This window comes from Cetorhinus maximus, chromosome 17 (assembly GCF_964194155.1).
Source record: "Cetorhinus maximus chromosome 17, sCetMax3.hap1.1, whole genome shotgun sequence".
Taxonomy (NCBI): domain Eukaryota; kingdom Metazoa; phylum Chordata; class Chondrichthyes; order Lamniformes; family Cetorhinidae; genus Cetorhinus; species Cetorhinus maximus.
Genome location: NC_135895.1, coordinates 93,502,395 through 93,516,762, shown reverse-complemented (window position 1 = coordinate 93,516,762; position 14,368 = coordinate 93,502,395). Strand labels below are relative to the sequence as shown.

General features: G+C 47.4%; 1 protein-coding gene across 2 annotated transcripts in view; it reads left to right on the top strand.

The window, feature by feature from the left end:
- LOC144692586 (uridine-cytidine kinase 2) overlaps positions 1-14,368 on the top strand; it is a 41,899-nt gene that overhangs the window by 9,136 nt on the left and 18,395 nt on the right. For both annotated transcript variants that reach the window (XM_078561598.1, XM_078561599.1), the window contains exons 2-4: positions 952-1,111; positions 1,207-1,303; positions 4,788-4,930. In XM_078561598.1, coding sequence (XP_078417724.1) covers positions 952-1,111; positions 1,207-1,303; positions 4,788-4,930 — 400 coding nt within the window. The remainder of the gene's footprint in view (positions 1-951; positions 1,112-1,206; positions 1,304-4,787; positions 4,931-14,368) is intronic.

The following is a 14,368-nucleotide window of genomic DNA, read 5'->3' as shown; positions in this document are numbered from 1 at the left end:
CGCTCATGTGACAAAGTCACATGAGAAGACATGTTTTATAACATTTTAAAAATCTTTATTTCTAATGTACTAAATTGTTCTTCTTCCTGAGGCAGCTCTGTGCCCCAGGGAGCTTTCCAGCGCACGCCCAGGCGCACACTCGAACTTGGCGCCCTTGCCTCCCCCCCCCAACACAGGCAGCGCTAAGCGCTGCTGCACTCATTTCACGCTGGGCGGGCCTTAATTGGCCCATCAGCGTGAAATTGCGGTCCGGCCCCAATCGCGGGCAGCAGTCGGCTTTCCAAGCCTGCTCGATGAGGGGAAAATCCTCCCCTTGGAGATGGTGCTTGAAGAAGTATAACGTGGCAAGTTTTCAATGCCTTCACAGAGTTCACCACTGACCTTTTTAAGTGTTCCATCTGCCTATTAAACATGTTTAATTTCCAGTTTAACCTGCCATTCTTTTGAAGAAATTTTTAGATGCTCTTTATTATGCACTACTCAAATTCTGTTGTTTTTGCATCTGATAAAATTCCGTGCTTAATTTTGAGAAACAGTTTCACATAATGCCATAGACATAACTTTTGTAGCAGTAGTGACCAACTTTGTGGTATTGTTGTGCCTACTGGTGATAATGGCTCCACACTGCCTCAGATATTGTCTGTCTACAGAACAGGAGATAGTAATCCCAGCTTAATTTTATAGTCAAGCCATTGACATTTGATATCAGTATCTTTGTAAGTTTTTAAGCTGAAGTGTGGCAACTGTTAAGGAATGCAATTTTAAAAAATTTAATTCTACCACAGCTCTCAATACAATCTGCTTATTGTTTTACTTTGTGTAGTTTTGAAGGCAAATATTTGGAAGGAATTAGGGCAGGACCCAATTTTAGTGAAATACCTAATATTGGAGCTGCAGCCTTCCTATTCACGTGTTTTTATTTTCTCTCTCTTTCTCTCTTTTCCGAGGTAGTCCTCAGTTTGTGCGAAAATAGTCCAGCTGCTCGGCCAAAATGAAATCGACCATCATAAGCGGCAGGTGGTTATTGTGAGCCAAGACAGCTTTTACCGAGTGTTAACAGCTGAACAGAAAGGAAAAGCAATGAAAGGTCAATTTAACTTCGATCATCCAGGTACATGAATGTTGACAAAGGAGCCCTCAACAGAGAATTTGGTTATGTACTGCTGTAATCTTAATTGATCTTTTTTTTCATTTTGTTATTTACAGATGCTTTTGATAATGAATTAATACTGAACACTCTGAGGGATATCATTGAAGGCAAAACAGTTGAGATTCCTGTCTATGACTTTGTTTCTCATTCCAGGTAAATTACATTAATAAAGGTCATATTTGTTTTAAATGGAGCTTGCAGGCAAAGTAATACTTGGCAGATTCCATTGGCGCCAAATGACGTACACAGCAGATGTGTTCGGTTTATCTGGGGTGCGGAGCCAGTGAATTTGTAGAGCTGATGTTTTGTTTGTACTTTCATTCCTCAAACTTGGTTTCAGAATTATCAACCATGTCTCGGCTGGAGAAGCCAATGAACAATAGAGCCTCACAGAACAGAAAAGTGCAAAAAATTGACCCCTGTCAATTGACATAAGTGTGGAGTGCTACATTTGTTTAAGAGAAGAAAAACTTGTGTAGCCTCCCTTCTTGTGATTGCTAAACTGCAGGCATTGGGTAAAGACAAGGATCATGCCTGACTCTCTTGTGCATGATATAGTTTGAGGGTTTATTTTATTGTATGTATTTTTTTAATTATAAATTTGTACAGCCATGCTCTGGTAGCAGGATTTCATTCTATCAAATTGGGAGATAGCAACAAGGTAACGAGATATGCTATAGTGTCTCATAAGCTCTGTTCCCTGGCCACTGTCTGATGCTCAACTGGACCTTTCAAAATATTGGTGTCCTTTTTGACCTCATGCTGAGCTTCCAACCGAAAATCATCATCACCACCACAAAGACCACCTATTTCGATCTCTGTTGTTCTGCCCCTACCTCAGCTCATCTGCTGCTAAAACCCTTGTCCATGCCTTTTTTTAATATCCAGACTCAATCATTCCAATGCTTTGCTGGATGACCTTCCACTTTGCGCACTCCATAAACTTAAGCACATCCAAAACTTTGATACCTCACAACAACCCTGTTGATCTACATTGGCTCCCAGTCTGGCAACATCTTAATTTTTAAAAAACCCTTATCTATGTTTTTAAATCCCTCTGTAGCCTTGCCCCCACCCCCACTCCTATCCTGTAGCACCACCAGCCTTCCAATCCTCCAAAATCTGTCTGAACTCCTCCAATTTATGGCTTCTTGTACATCCATGACTTTTTATTTCTCCACCATTTGTGGCCATGCCTTCAGCTCCCTAGGCGTAAGTTCTGGATTCTTTTCCTACCTTAAGGGCATCCTTAAGATGCCCCTTTAAAACCAACCTCTTTGACCAAATGTTGGTCACCTGTCCCAATATCTCCTAATGTAGCAAAGCACCAAGTTTTTTTGTTTTATCAGACAAAACTTATCAGAAGCTTTGTATGATAAAACTCCTGTGAAGCTCTTTGGCATGTTTTTACTATGTTACAGGTAGCAAGGTGTTCAGGTGAACCACTTGAAGCAAGGATATATTTTATGGAAATCTATCAAAATTAATAGAACTAGAGATTTTAAGAGGAGGGGAAACTAGAAATCAAGAAAATTCTGTAGGTATACACACAATGCGTTTCCTGAAATTAGTGTCAAAATCATGCACAGATTGTGCCCTAATTTATTTATTTCTTATTCACAGGATATGGGCATTGCTGGTAAAGCCAAAATTGCACATTCCTAATTGCCCTCAGGTGGTACTGAGTCACCCTCTTGAATACAACTGAGTGACTTGCTAGATAATTTCAGAGAGCAGTTTCAAATCAATCACATTGATGTCTGTCTAGAGTCACATATAGGTCAGTCTGGGCAAGGATGGCAGATTTCCTTCTCTAGGGGACATCAGTAAAACAGAAAATCAATCTTTTAGTTTCTTGGTCACTGGGGAGACAGTGTTGTAATGGTATTGTCGCTGGACTAGTAACCCAGAGACCCAGGCTAATGCTGTGGGGATCTGGGTTTAAATCCAGCCATGGCAGCTGTTGGAATTTGAATTCAGTTAATAAATCTGCGATATAAGACTAGTCTCAGTAATGTCGGCCATGACAACCATCATCAATTGTTGTAAAAACCCACCTGGTTCACTAATGTCCTTTAGGGAAGGAAATCTGCCATCCTTACCTGGTTTGGCCTACCTGTGAATCCAGACCCACAGCAATGCGGTTGACTCTTAACTGCCTGCTGAAATGACCTAGCAAGGGCAGTTAGCAATGGGCAACAAATGCTTACCTTGCCAGTGACGCCCACATCCCATTAAAGAAAAAAATACTGGTACTAGCTTTTTAATTCCATATTTATTTAGTTAACTGAATTTATGTTTGTCAGTTGCTTTGGTGGAGAATTAAACTTGTCTCCAAATCATAATTCCGGGCCAATGGATTACTAGCGCAGTAACATAACCATAGTACTAGGGTATATATTGGATTTTTGCATGTTCTTGAATGCTGTACATGTATGGGCAATGACTTTATTGCTTCCATGTTCTGAGTGAAGCTATAGCGCCAAGGTGTGTCCAACTGGCCTAATATACCCAGTGCAAATGTTGTCCTGGGGGAGAAGGGAGGTGTGGGGTGTCAGATTAAAAAGTAAAATGGAGAATAATACCATGTTGGCAACTTTAATAGCAGAGTTAAATACATGGGAGCAATTTAAATACTGCCTCAAAGATGAACTGAATCCAGGTTACGTGCAATTACTTGAGGTGCTAGGCAGCTTGGACAGGGCTAGAATATTTCACTCCTTACCAAAAATTCCATTATATCAACTAGTTCCTGTTCAGCTCTGAGCTAAAGAATGAAACCATTCATCAAGTTGCAAGTATCAACGGAGATCTTAACCTTTTAATCTCCAGTTCTTTCATAGGGGTTTTTGCTTTTTTAAAAAAAAAAGTCTTGCCCTCCCATGCCCAGCAACTGCTTTTTCCAGCTTATAACCTGTTACAGCTTATTTTCTACCTTTATCACTAAGCTGTTTCTCTGTGCTTTATTTTGATGTTACAAAGTGTGACTGAAAATTTTCTAAATTGTTAAAACAAAATCTTCCTAGAACTAGGAGTTCAGATCATCCTGACCTGAACGTGATTATTTTTTAATATAGCATCTAACAAAGGCTTTTGACTTCAAAATATGTCTGTACATTTTGTTCTGTAAGCTGCAAAAGTACCTTCTCTGCTACAGGAGGTTGAGCTGAATCTGATTTCTTTTTTCTCTCCACCCCCCCCCTCCCCCCCCTTGTATAATATAAGCACAAGGGACGAGTACAGTGAGCCCACTTGATGAGTTTGGTACGTGCCATTTCGGATTGGTGTTGAGTGGCTGTAACTTGAACAGTTTCAATTTATACTTTTTTTTTTTCTCCCAAAAAAAAACAAGCACCCGTATGAGTAAATGTTTTTGTGCAGATTGAACTACTCTTGGGAGTGCTACGTGGATGAGTTTTACAGCATAGAATGGAACCTTGCACAAGCATCCCTGGGGCATTTATGATGTGCAGAGAGAATTAGCTTTGAAAAAGCATTTAATTACTCCGTGGAATCTAATGCGCACAAAAAAATGGCTGAGAGCATTGGAAAGGATAAAATAGTTCAAGTTAACACCAAGGTGTCACTGGCAGTGGAAATCATGGTGTTCCTGTTTCTGTGTATGTTACTTTTGCAGAAAAGATGAGACGGTCACTGTTTACCCAGCAGACGTGGTGCTATTCGAAGGTATCCTGGCCTTTTATGTGCAGGAGATCCGGGACATGTTTCAGATGAAACTGTTTGTGGACACCGATGCAGACACCCGGCTATCACGCAGAGGTACAGGGCAGACAGAAACTATCATTGCGATGTGCCATCTGTGTAAACATGGCATGTCTTTTCTTAAAATGTCTAATAAGGACTAACCAAAACTGCCCCCTGCCCCTTATTCAATTGGCACAACTGATCAGTTTTCTTATGAAAAAGTTATTTTATGAACTTAAGTATTACCAGTGTCCACTATACACTCCATACCTTGCAGTGCCCAGGATCAGATAGCCTCAAGTGTACCAGTGGACATAGTCTGGTCCTTTTCCAGGGCAAACTGGATGTGGTCAGGACTGTGGAGAGGGCAAGCAACCAGGGTACGTGCCCTCCATGCTTCCCCACAAAAGTGGTGCCCAGCCTGGATCAGTAGATGGCTGCCTTTGCTAAGCCCAGGAGCAGACCCACGAGCTGACCCTCCAGCTTGACCCCTACCCACACCGCCTGGTGGACATCGATCAGGAGCACGGGACCGAAGGCAAGGTGCAACCCCTTTTTAAGTTGCAGCCTCTCTTCCACTATTCCTCACTGTGAACTTGGCCTTGTCAGTTGGCCTAAGTCTGTAAATGTCATCCTATGAAATGGGACTGCTCTGTGCAATACTCCCCACCCCAGATCCCCAGTGGTGCAGAGAGGACTCCTCCATAGCACCCCCCTCTTGCCCACCTCTGCTGGATGGGAAGTGAACAATAAATATAGCATGTGATTGCAGCTTCTGCCCTTGAGATTTTTCTGATTAGCGTTGTTTTCATGCTGTCTGTAACACGTTTTGAAATGTTAATTGGAAAATCTGATTATCATTATCTAAACTACCAAATATACTTTATATTTTTACCATTAATTGGTGTATCTGATCATTAGAAAAATGAAGATTCTTTATGTGCATGGCATGAACAAGCTATGATATGTAGGCTGTTGCTATTTTGCAACCACTGGACAGAAAATTACATTTAGAGCAATATTTCCTTTCTAAAGGGAAAGGATGGCTTGCGTGGGGAGAAATGTTATCAGAATTTTTCCTTCTTCCTGAAGATGAGTATTGCCTTTTTGGGAGTTCTTGCCCTTCTTTGGTATTTCAGATTGCTTTTCAAAAGAATTGGATCTTTTCATCATTTTGTTGCTCTTGGAGGTGACTCCTGTAGGAAATCATTTCAGGGCGAGCACTTGACCATGAGCAGAATGTTACATTCTCCCGTCAGTGGGTTTGTAGGCAGGGTTGGTAGCTGTAAAGTTTTTTTTTCCCATGGCCTTCCACTCACCCTAACCTCCCTGTTATTTTGCGCTGGGACAGGTGAAGCATAGGCCAACCCATCCGCCCACTCTTGCCCTAATTGAGGCTCTTATGTAGCCAATTATTGACTTTTTCCCACTCAGCCTCAATTTTCATGCTAGCGGGAGGAATTCACGGGCGGAGGGGAGCCTGTAAAGTAACCCTTTTTAGGCCTTGGGAGAAGATGGGGGTGGTGGAAGCTCCATCGGCAGCCTTCCTTTAACATTGGGTGCCCCCCAGCCCAAAAGGTCTGGCCCCTGCAGCTGCTGCCTCCCTCCCTTCCCTCTTTTTCTCCCCCCAGCCTCTCCACTAACACCCCCACCTCTCTGGGCCTCACCTTCCCACCCTGTCCTGACACTCCCACACATACCTGGTCCTGCACTCCTGGGCCTTAGGCAAGAAATTCATGCTCCCCCGCTGGCAGGTTTTTAGGCGGGGGGAGCATAAAATTTCTAAGAATGGAATTCCCTCCGGGTTCCCGTCTGCCCCAACCTTGCAGCAATTTTACGCTTAGGCGGGCAAGGCCTTAGATGGGAAGCACGCCTTTGCCACAATTGAGGCCCTTAAGTGGCCACTTATTGGCCATCTAAGGGCCTCTTCCTGCCCAGCCTCAATTTTTAGGCTGGTGAGAGGATTTACCTGGCATGTGGGGAAACCCGAAAAAAGGCTGGGCTCAGATCTTGGTGGGAAGGGGGTGGGGGTGCCTCCATCAGAAGGCACCCCCGCACCCCCTCCACTTTTTAAAGGTTTGATGGCCACTGGCTCTCCCCATTTCCCCCTCCCCGTCCCATCCAGGCATTCCCTACCTTCCCTGCCCTGGGACCCTTTGGGATTTAGGCTCAGGCATGCTGGTGCACTTCCTCTTCAGTCCACTGCAGCTCTTTTCACTACAGGCCAATCAGATTTGCTGGCAGCTCTCTAAGGTGGGACTTCCGCCCATCACTCGGAGGAAGGGGGGATGTCCCACCCGCATGCTCATTCGAGCATGAAATGGCTGCTGGGCACTCCGGAGTTGATGGGGAACACTCTTCGGATGGCGGGAAGGGAAACTGGCCATCTGTAAAATTCAGATTTTAGACTCTGGGGACTGCTTGTAGTCCCAGTCCTGTCCTACGCAGCTTCTGGTGCTGCAGGTACTAGAGAACTGGGGGCTGCTTTAGAGTTTAAATAGCTGCGAGTCAGGCAGTATCGGCCAGGATGTGTTCTCCACTGACTCCTTGGGTGGCAGGAAGGAAATCACCGCAATCCTAAAAATCCTGGCCCATGTTTTCTTACACTTACTGCTATCATAATTAAGAGTGACTAACTTAGTAACGACTGGGAATGATCTTGTCTGTGCAGTTACCATAGATGGTCGATTGGGGAGTCCTATTTGTATCTCTTTTTCAGTATCTTCGGTGTAACGAAACATGATGATGGTACATAATCTTCATTGTTACTAAATTAAATAACTGATCCAGGTTTCCCCAGGAAGCAATTTTTGCTGGTTTCTATTGGTTGTCTGGAGATTGAGAGGAAATGGAGCTGGCAAAGCCCTTTGCATTGTTTAAAGTATCTATTGGTAAGTGTGCTGGCATCTGGCAGTGACCATGAGGTTGAACTCAAGATACCTTATTCAGCAAGAAGTATAACAGCTGGCATCCATTGAGTCCTTCAAGTTTTTAATCAGTGTTTGACCTTGACGCTACTTGTACATGCATATTCTTAAAATTGATAGGGGTTGAAATATTCAGAAGCTTTGTTCAGCCTGGTCATAAGCTGCCCACTACCACAGAACTCCGTCAGTTCCTGACATACTGAGCAGTTGCCATGCCTATTCAAACTGTACTGTAAGGAAGTCATTAAATGAACTTTGTGAAAAGCCTAGCATTGGTTGATGAATGATCATTCAACGGGTTGATATTTATAGTGATGAGATCTTAAATGGGTTAAGGGCATTCAAAGTTGCACACTGAAAAGAAAATAGCTATGATATGGAGGAGAGTGCGAGAGGAGGACCCTGGGACAGGCAGTCGGCAGCACCTAGAAGATCTAGTCTATCTAGAGTATCTAGCATCTAGTATATACTTGAGTAGGAGTAAGGGTAAAATAAAAGCAAAGATCCATATTCTATTTAGTTAAGACATGTCTGCGGAGCTCAGTCCCATGATTTGCACATCCTGTGCTATGTGGGAAATCCTAGGCGTTCCTGGCAGTCTGGATGACCATGCGTGCAGGAGGTGCCTCTGACTGGAGCAACTCGAGCGCTGGGTTTTGGAGCTAGAGCGGCAGCTGGGGCACTACGGTGCATTCATGAGGCTGAGAGGTTTGTGGATAGCACGTTTCAGGACGTGGTCACCCCGCAGCTTAAGAAAATGCAAGCAGAGAGGGAATGGGTGACCGCCAGACAGAATAAGGTGACCAGGCAGGAAGTGAGGGAATCCCCCTAGTGCATCTCACACGCAAACCGTTTTTCGGCCTTGGAAAATGGTGAAAGTGACGGTTCCTCTGTGGAGGCCAACCAGAGCCAAGGCCATGGCAATATGGGTGGTCCAGCTGCTGGGGGGTGGGGGGGGACGCGAAGTCTGGATGGGCAATATTGATGGAGATTCATTAGTGAGGGAAATAGACAGGCGCTTCTGCGGCTGTAGATGTGACTCCAGGATGGTATGTTGAACAGCTGAAGGAGGAGGGTGAACAGCCAGAGGTCGTGGTCCATTTTGGGACCAGTGACATCGGAAGCAAGAGAAATGAGGTCCTGCAAGCAGACTTTATGGAGTTAGATAGGAAAATGAAAAGCAGGACTTCAAAGGTAGTAATCTCCGGATTACAACTAGTGCCACGCAGTAGTGAGTATAGGAACAGAAGGATAGAGCAGATGAATGTGTGGCTGGAGAGATGGTGCAGGAGGGAGGGCTTTAGATTCCTGGGGCACTGGGACTGTTTCTGGGGAAGGTGGGACCTGTACAAGTTGGATTACATCTGAACAGGAACGGGACCAACATCCTCGCGGGGAGGTTGTCTAATGCTGTTGGGGTGGATTTAAACTAAATTGGCAGGGCGATGGGATCCTGAAAAGTAGTTCAGAGGGGAGAAAAGCTGAGATGGAATTAGAAGTTATAACGCTAGTAAGTGAGTTTGGAAGGCAGAGGAAACATAGGCTAGACAAGAAGTGAGTTTAGCAAGGCTAAATGGAATATATTTTAATGAAAGGAGCCTGAGGAAGAAGATAGACGAGCTGAGGGCAGAGATAGGCACGTGGGAGTATGATATAGCTATGACCGAGACTTGGCTAAAAAAAAAGGCAGGATTGGCAGATCAACGTCCCTGGTTATAAGGTATTCATACAAGATAGAGAGAGGGTTAGAGGAAGAGAGGGGGTTGCAATATTGATCAAGGAATCAATTATAGCAGTGAGGAGGGATGATATCTTGGAAGGATCATCAAATGAGGCCATATGGTTAGAAGTAAAAAAAACACAAAAGGGCAAACATGCTGTTGGGTGTGTACTATAGGCCCCCAAACAGTCAGGGAGAGATAGAGGATCAGATATGTAATCAAATTTCAGAACTGTAAGAATAATAGGGCAGTGATAGTAGGGGATTTTAACTACCCAAATATTAACTGGGATAGTCGTAGTGTGAAAGATAGGGAAGAAGCAAGATTCTTAAGTTGCATTCAGGAGAACTTTTTTAGCTAATACATAGAAAGCCCAACAAGGGAGGGGGCAGTTCTGGACCAAATATTTTGAAATGAGCCCGGGCAGATGGAAGGCGTATCAGTAGGGAAGCATTTTGGAGATGGTGACCTTGGCCAGACTTTTCCTGTTGGTGTGCAGGGGCAGGACCTGTACGCCAACGGGTAAAATGACGCATGGTGACATAGGGTGAGCGTCCCGACGTCACCGAGTGCCAGCACGATATTTCGTTGGGTGGGCACACAATGCATGCCCACCATTAACGGGCCACTTAAGGCTGAAGGGGCCTCAGAAGATGCCACTATCCTGCTGCCAGGGTATATAAGCAGTGAACCAGATACCTCAGTATGTCTGAGGTGCAGTGCCAAAGGAGGCTCTGTCTCTCAAGGGAGACAGTCAACTATATCTGTCAGATGATTGGGCCTGAGATCTTCGAACTGTATGGGTGGACACCCCATGCCAGTGGCTCTGAAGGTCACAGCTGCCCTCATCTTCTATGCCTCAGGCTCCTTTCAGGGATGGTAGGTAATCTTTGCGGTGTCTCTCAATCAGCAGTCCACACTTATGTCAAGCAGGTCACAGAAACTCTGTTCAGGCGTGCATTGTCCTTCATCCACTACCATTGGGACCAGGCAAGTCAGACAGAGTGAGCCAGACTCTTCGCGGCCATTGCTGGCTTCCCCCGCGTCCAGGGTACAATAGACTGTACGCATGTGGCCATCAAGGCACCAGGAAGTGAACCCGGTGCCTTCGTCAACAGGAAGGGTTTCCACTCCATGAACGTGCAGATAGTGTGTGACCACAGGATGCTGATTCTACAAGTCTGTGTAAGGCACCCAGGCAGCTCCCATGATGCCCATGTCCTCAGACACTCCCAGGTGCCGGGGCTCTTCAGTGCTCCAGCCCAGCTGGATGGATGGCTGCTGGGTGACAAGGGCTATCCCCTCAGAAGGTGGCTCATGACACCTCTCCGCCATCCAAGAATAGTGTCTGAGCAGCGGTACAATAGGAGCCACGCCTCCACAAGGGTGGTGGTGGTGGAGAGAACCATCGGTCTTCACAAGATGCACTTCCGATGCCTGGACTGCTCAGGGGGTGCCCTCCAGTAACCCCCAGTTCGTGTCTCGGTGATAGTGATTGCATGCTGCACTCTCCACAATCTTGTGCTGGAAAGGGGGAACACTGTGGATGAGGAAGACATCGACGCATTGGCTGCGGCTGCACATGATGAGTCCAGCAATGAGTCTGAGGATGAGCATGCACAGGGAAATGCTGAGGGGGTAGACACTGACCTGGGCATACTCCAGGGAGGCAGGGACACCCGGGAGGCTTTAATCCAACGAACCTTTGACTAGCACACCACATATGGACCTCCAGGACAAGCCTGGGCTGCAGGCTCCATGCTCGATACCTAAGTGCAAAATCTGCCTTGATAGGAACATTAACTAAGGGCCTTGTTAATAAAGCTGAATGTCCCACAAATAACTCATAACATTATTGGAAACCATCCACCTGCAAAAGAAAAGAGGCACCCTCAGCCATGGTGACATGTCTGAATTTAATATTACAACCAAAGGAACTTAAGAAAATAAAATGACAAAGGTGTTAAAAGTCACATCAACTCATAAAGACCTCATTGTGGCCAACACAAAAGCACCAGTGATAAGCCCATGGTGTGCTTAAGGTGCCTTATGTTTAAGCTTTCAGGTGCTACGTCTTGGTGCTGCCCCCTCGCTGGGGGTGTCATCTGAGACAGCCTACTCACTCTGCTGTCCTGTTGGCCTCAATTACCTTGGCGGCCGCCCTCTGTCCCGTGGAGCCTGTGCTGGCCCCGCCTGGGAGGGAGCTGACAGTTACACAGCTGGCATCTCCCCAGTCGTCGCAGCCTCATCGGATGCAACAGTCACTGGCAGAGGGACAGAGGAGCTGCTGTCCTCATCCTGAGCGCCCTGAGATGAGCCCGCAGAGATGACAGGTCGCTTCGGACCTCCCTGCTCATCATGAATGGATGGGCACCAAGCTGGGAAACTTGGTGCCCAGACCATCTCCCATGCTGGCCCTGACCAGCTGAGGTCAATGCCGATGTGAGGGCTTACTGGTCTGAGCGCATCCCCACGAAGGCCTGATTGGTCTCCTGGAGGACCCTCTCCACGAGAATTGCCACTCTCTCCATGGAGGATGCATGGCACTCGGCCATGAGGCTCATTGCATCTGCGATCGTCCGCGTAGACGACTCCACCACGGACACCAAGCCAAGCATAGCCTCGTGTATCGCCCCCAGATGTTCCCGCACACCCGGCTGCATTTGCTGCATCACAGACGACTCCAGAGGCACATCATCAGGCACCAACTGAGCATGTGCCTGGTCCCCTGCAGTTCTCCAACTGCTGGCACCATGGGCACTCTCTGTCTCCACCAGCTCCTCCAGTGACTGTGAAGTGCCCTCATCGCTGTGCCCCGGGACACTAGCCGATGTTCTAATTCCCACCAAGGTGCTAGTAGCTGCGCTGGTGCCTGCCTGGCAGAGATGGTGTGACGCTGGTGAGTCTGTGACTTCAGGGCCCTCGGGTGTGAGCGGGGCCCCTGCTGCTACTCCTCCCGGCCCTGCTCCGCTGATGCTGAAAGGAAGAACAAGGACATTGGGTCAGTTAACGTGGAGACAATGTCAATTTGCATCCCTGTCCCCCGGATCATTATGCGCTCATCCATAAGCAATGGTCAAGCCATGTTGCAAACTTCAATCACTGAACATTCAGCACTGCTATGGCTGTTGGGAGAACAATGGTGACCTCACTGCTGGGCAAACATACCTGCCCGTGGCACCCCAGCCTCACCGACACCGGTGGACCTGGGCTCATGGCGCCTCTCCAAATCCAGTGCCTCCTGCTCGAAGCAGCTGAGAACCGCCAACTGTGCCGGCCCTCCGCCAGTCCTCACCCTCTCGGCGGCATTATGTGCATCCTTCTCCTGAAAAGGAGAGAAGAGCATTGATTAGAGCTATTTGTACCTGGACTCTCCTTCGCAGACAGCCCACTCCAACCAGAGTGGGACATTGCAGGGCTCCAGTGCCTCCTCACCCCACTGCTGCCGAACACTCACACAAAGGTGCCCGGCCTGTCCCCACCCCCAACCCCCCACCCCCTTGACCAAATGCTGCCTACATCACATTAGGCACCACATGGTCTAAATTCCATAGCAAGGAGGCGCAAGCACGTGGAGTGCAGAGGGCAGCAGATCGATCGGTGCCCCCGCCACCTTGAAGCTCCCCTCCCAGCATGGCATCACCCTGACTTTGACATGTTTTGCAGTTCCAGCACTGCGCCTGGGTGCAGCTCCTCCAGGTTGCCCCAAAACAGTCAAGTGGGTCTCAGTGTACCACATGCTGTGGGGGCAGAACCCATCACCTCACCACCATCTCAGGGTGACCTCAGCATAGGCAATATCTGCTGGCCCACCCAGCGAAGGACACATGCCGTCAATGATTCAATGCAGTCACTACACTCAGACTTGGCAGCGGCGGTGGGGAGCCTAACCTCTGGGTTAAGTGACCAATGCCGACATGGTACGCACCCTTTCCAAGCACAACAGGTCGTTGAAGCGCTTGTGACACTGGATCCAGGTGCACCGCACCACGTCGCGGGAGCTCACCACCTCCGCCACCTCCCAGGCAGGTTTGGTCATGTGGGGGGGCCTCCTCCTCCTGTCCTGGGGTACGAGCACCTCCCGTCATGCTGTCACGTCAGAGGGCAGCAAGGCAATCCTCAAAAACAAGGGGCACAGAGCCCCCCTGCCCTACCCTCCTGCCTGGCCTGCTCAGCAGCAGCGCTCTGGGGAGCCCTTCCACTGGCCGTGATTCATAGCGTTTGAAAGGCTGCAGCAGCTTTTTAAAACAGGCCGGGTCGCCATTGGACCCGCCACCACCTGCCCACTCCCGCTGTCCTCGGGAGCCGCGATTCACGCTGGGCCTTAGTTGGCCCACCTGCATAAAATGGCAGCATGGACCCAATCGCGGGCGGCGATCGAGCCCGTTCCCGTGCCGCCCACCCACCCAATAGGCAGAAGATTTAGGATAGTTATGGAAAAGGATAAGGTTGGGCCGGGAATAAAAGTTCTAAACTGGGGAAAGGCTAATTTTACTAAGATGAAATGCAATTTATCCCAGGTGGACTGGGAGCAGCTACTTGCAGATAAAGCTGTGTCAGAGCAGTGGGAGGCATTCAAGGAAGAAATAGAGAGAGTACAGGGCAAGGATGTCCCCGTAAAGACAAAGGGGGGGACCAAGTCTGGAGGATCCTGGATGTCAAGGGACATAAAGGTTAGGATTAAGAAAAAAAGAAGTTTATGGCAATACCAAGGGCTCAATATGGCAAAGTCCTTGGAGTAAAAAAAGTGCAGAGGGGAACTTTAAAAGGAAATTAGGAAAGCTAAGAGGGTGCATGAAAAAGCATTGGTGGGTAGAATAAGGGAAAACCCAAAGGGCTTTTTTAAATATATAAAGAGCAAGAGA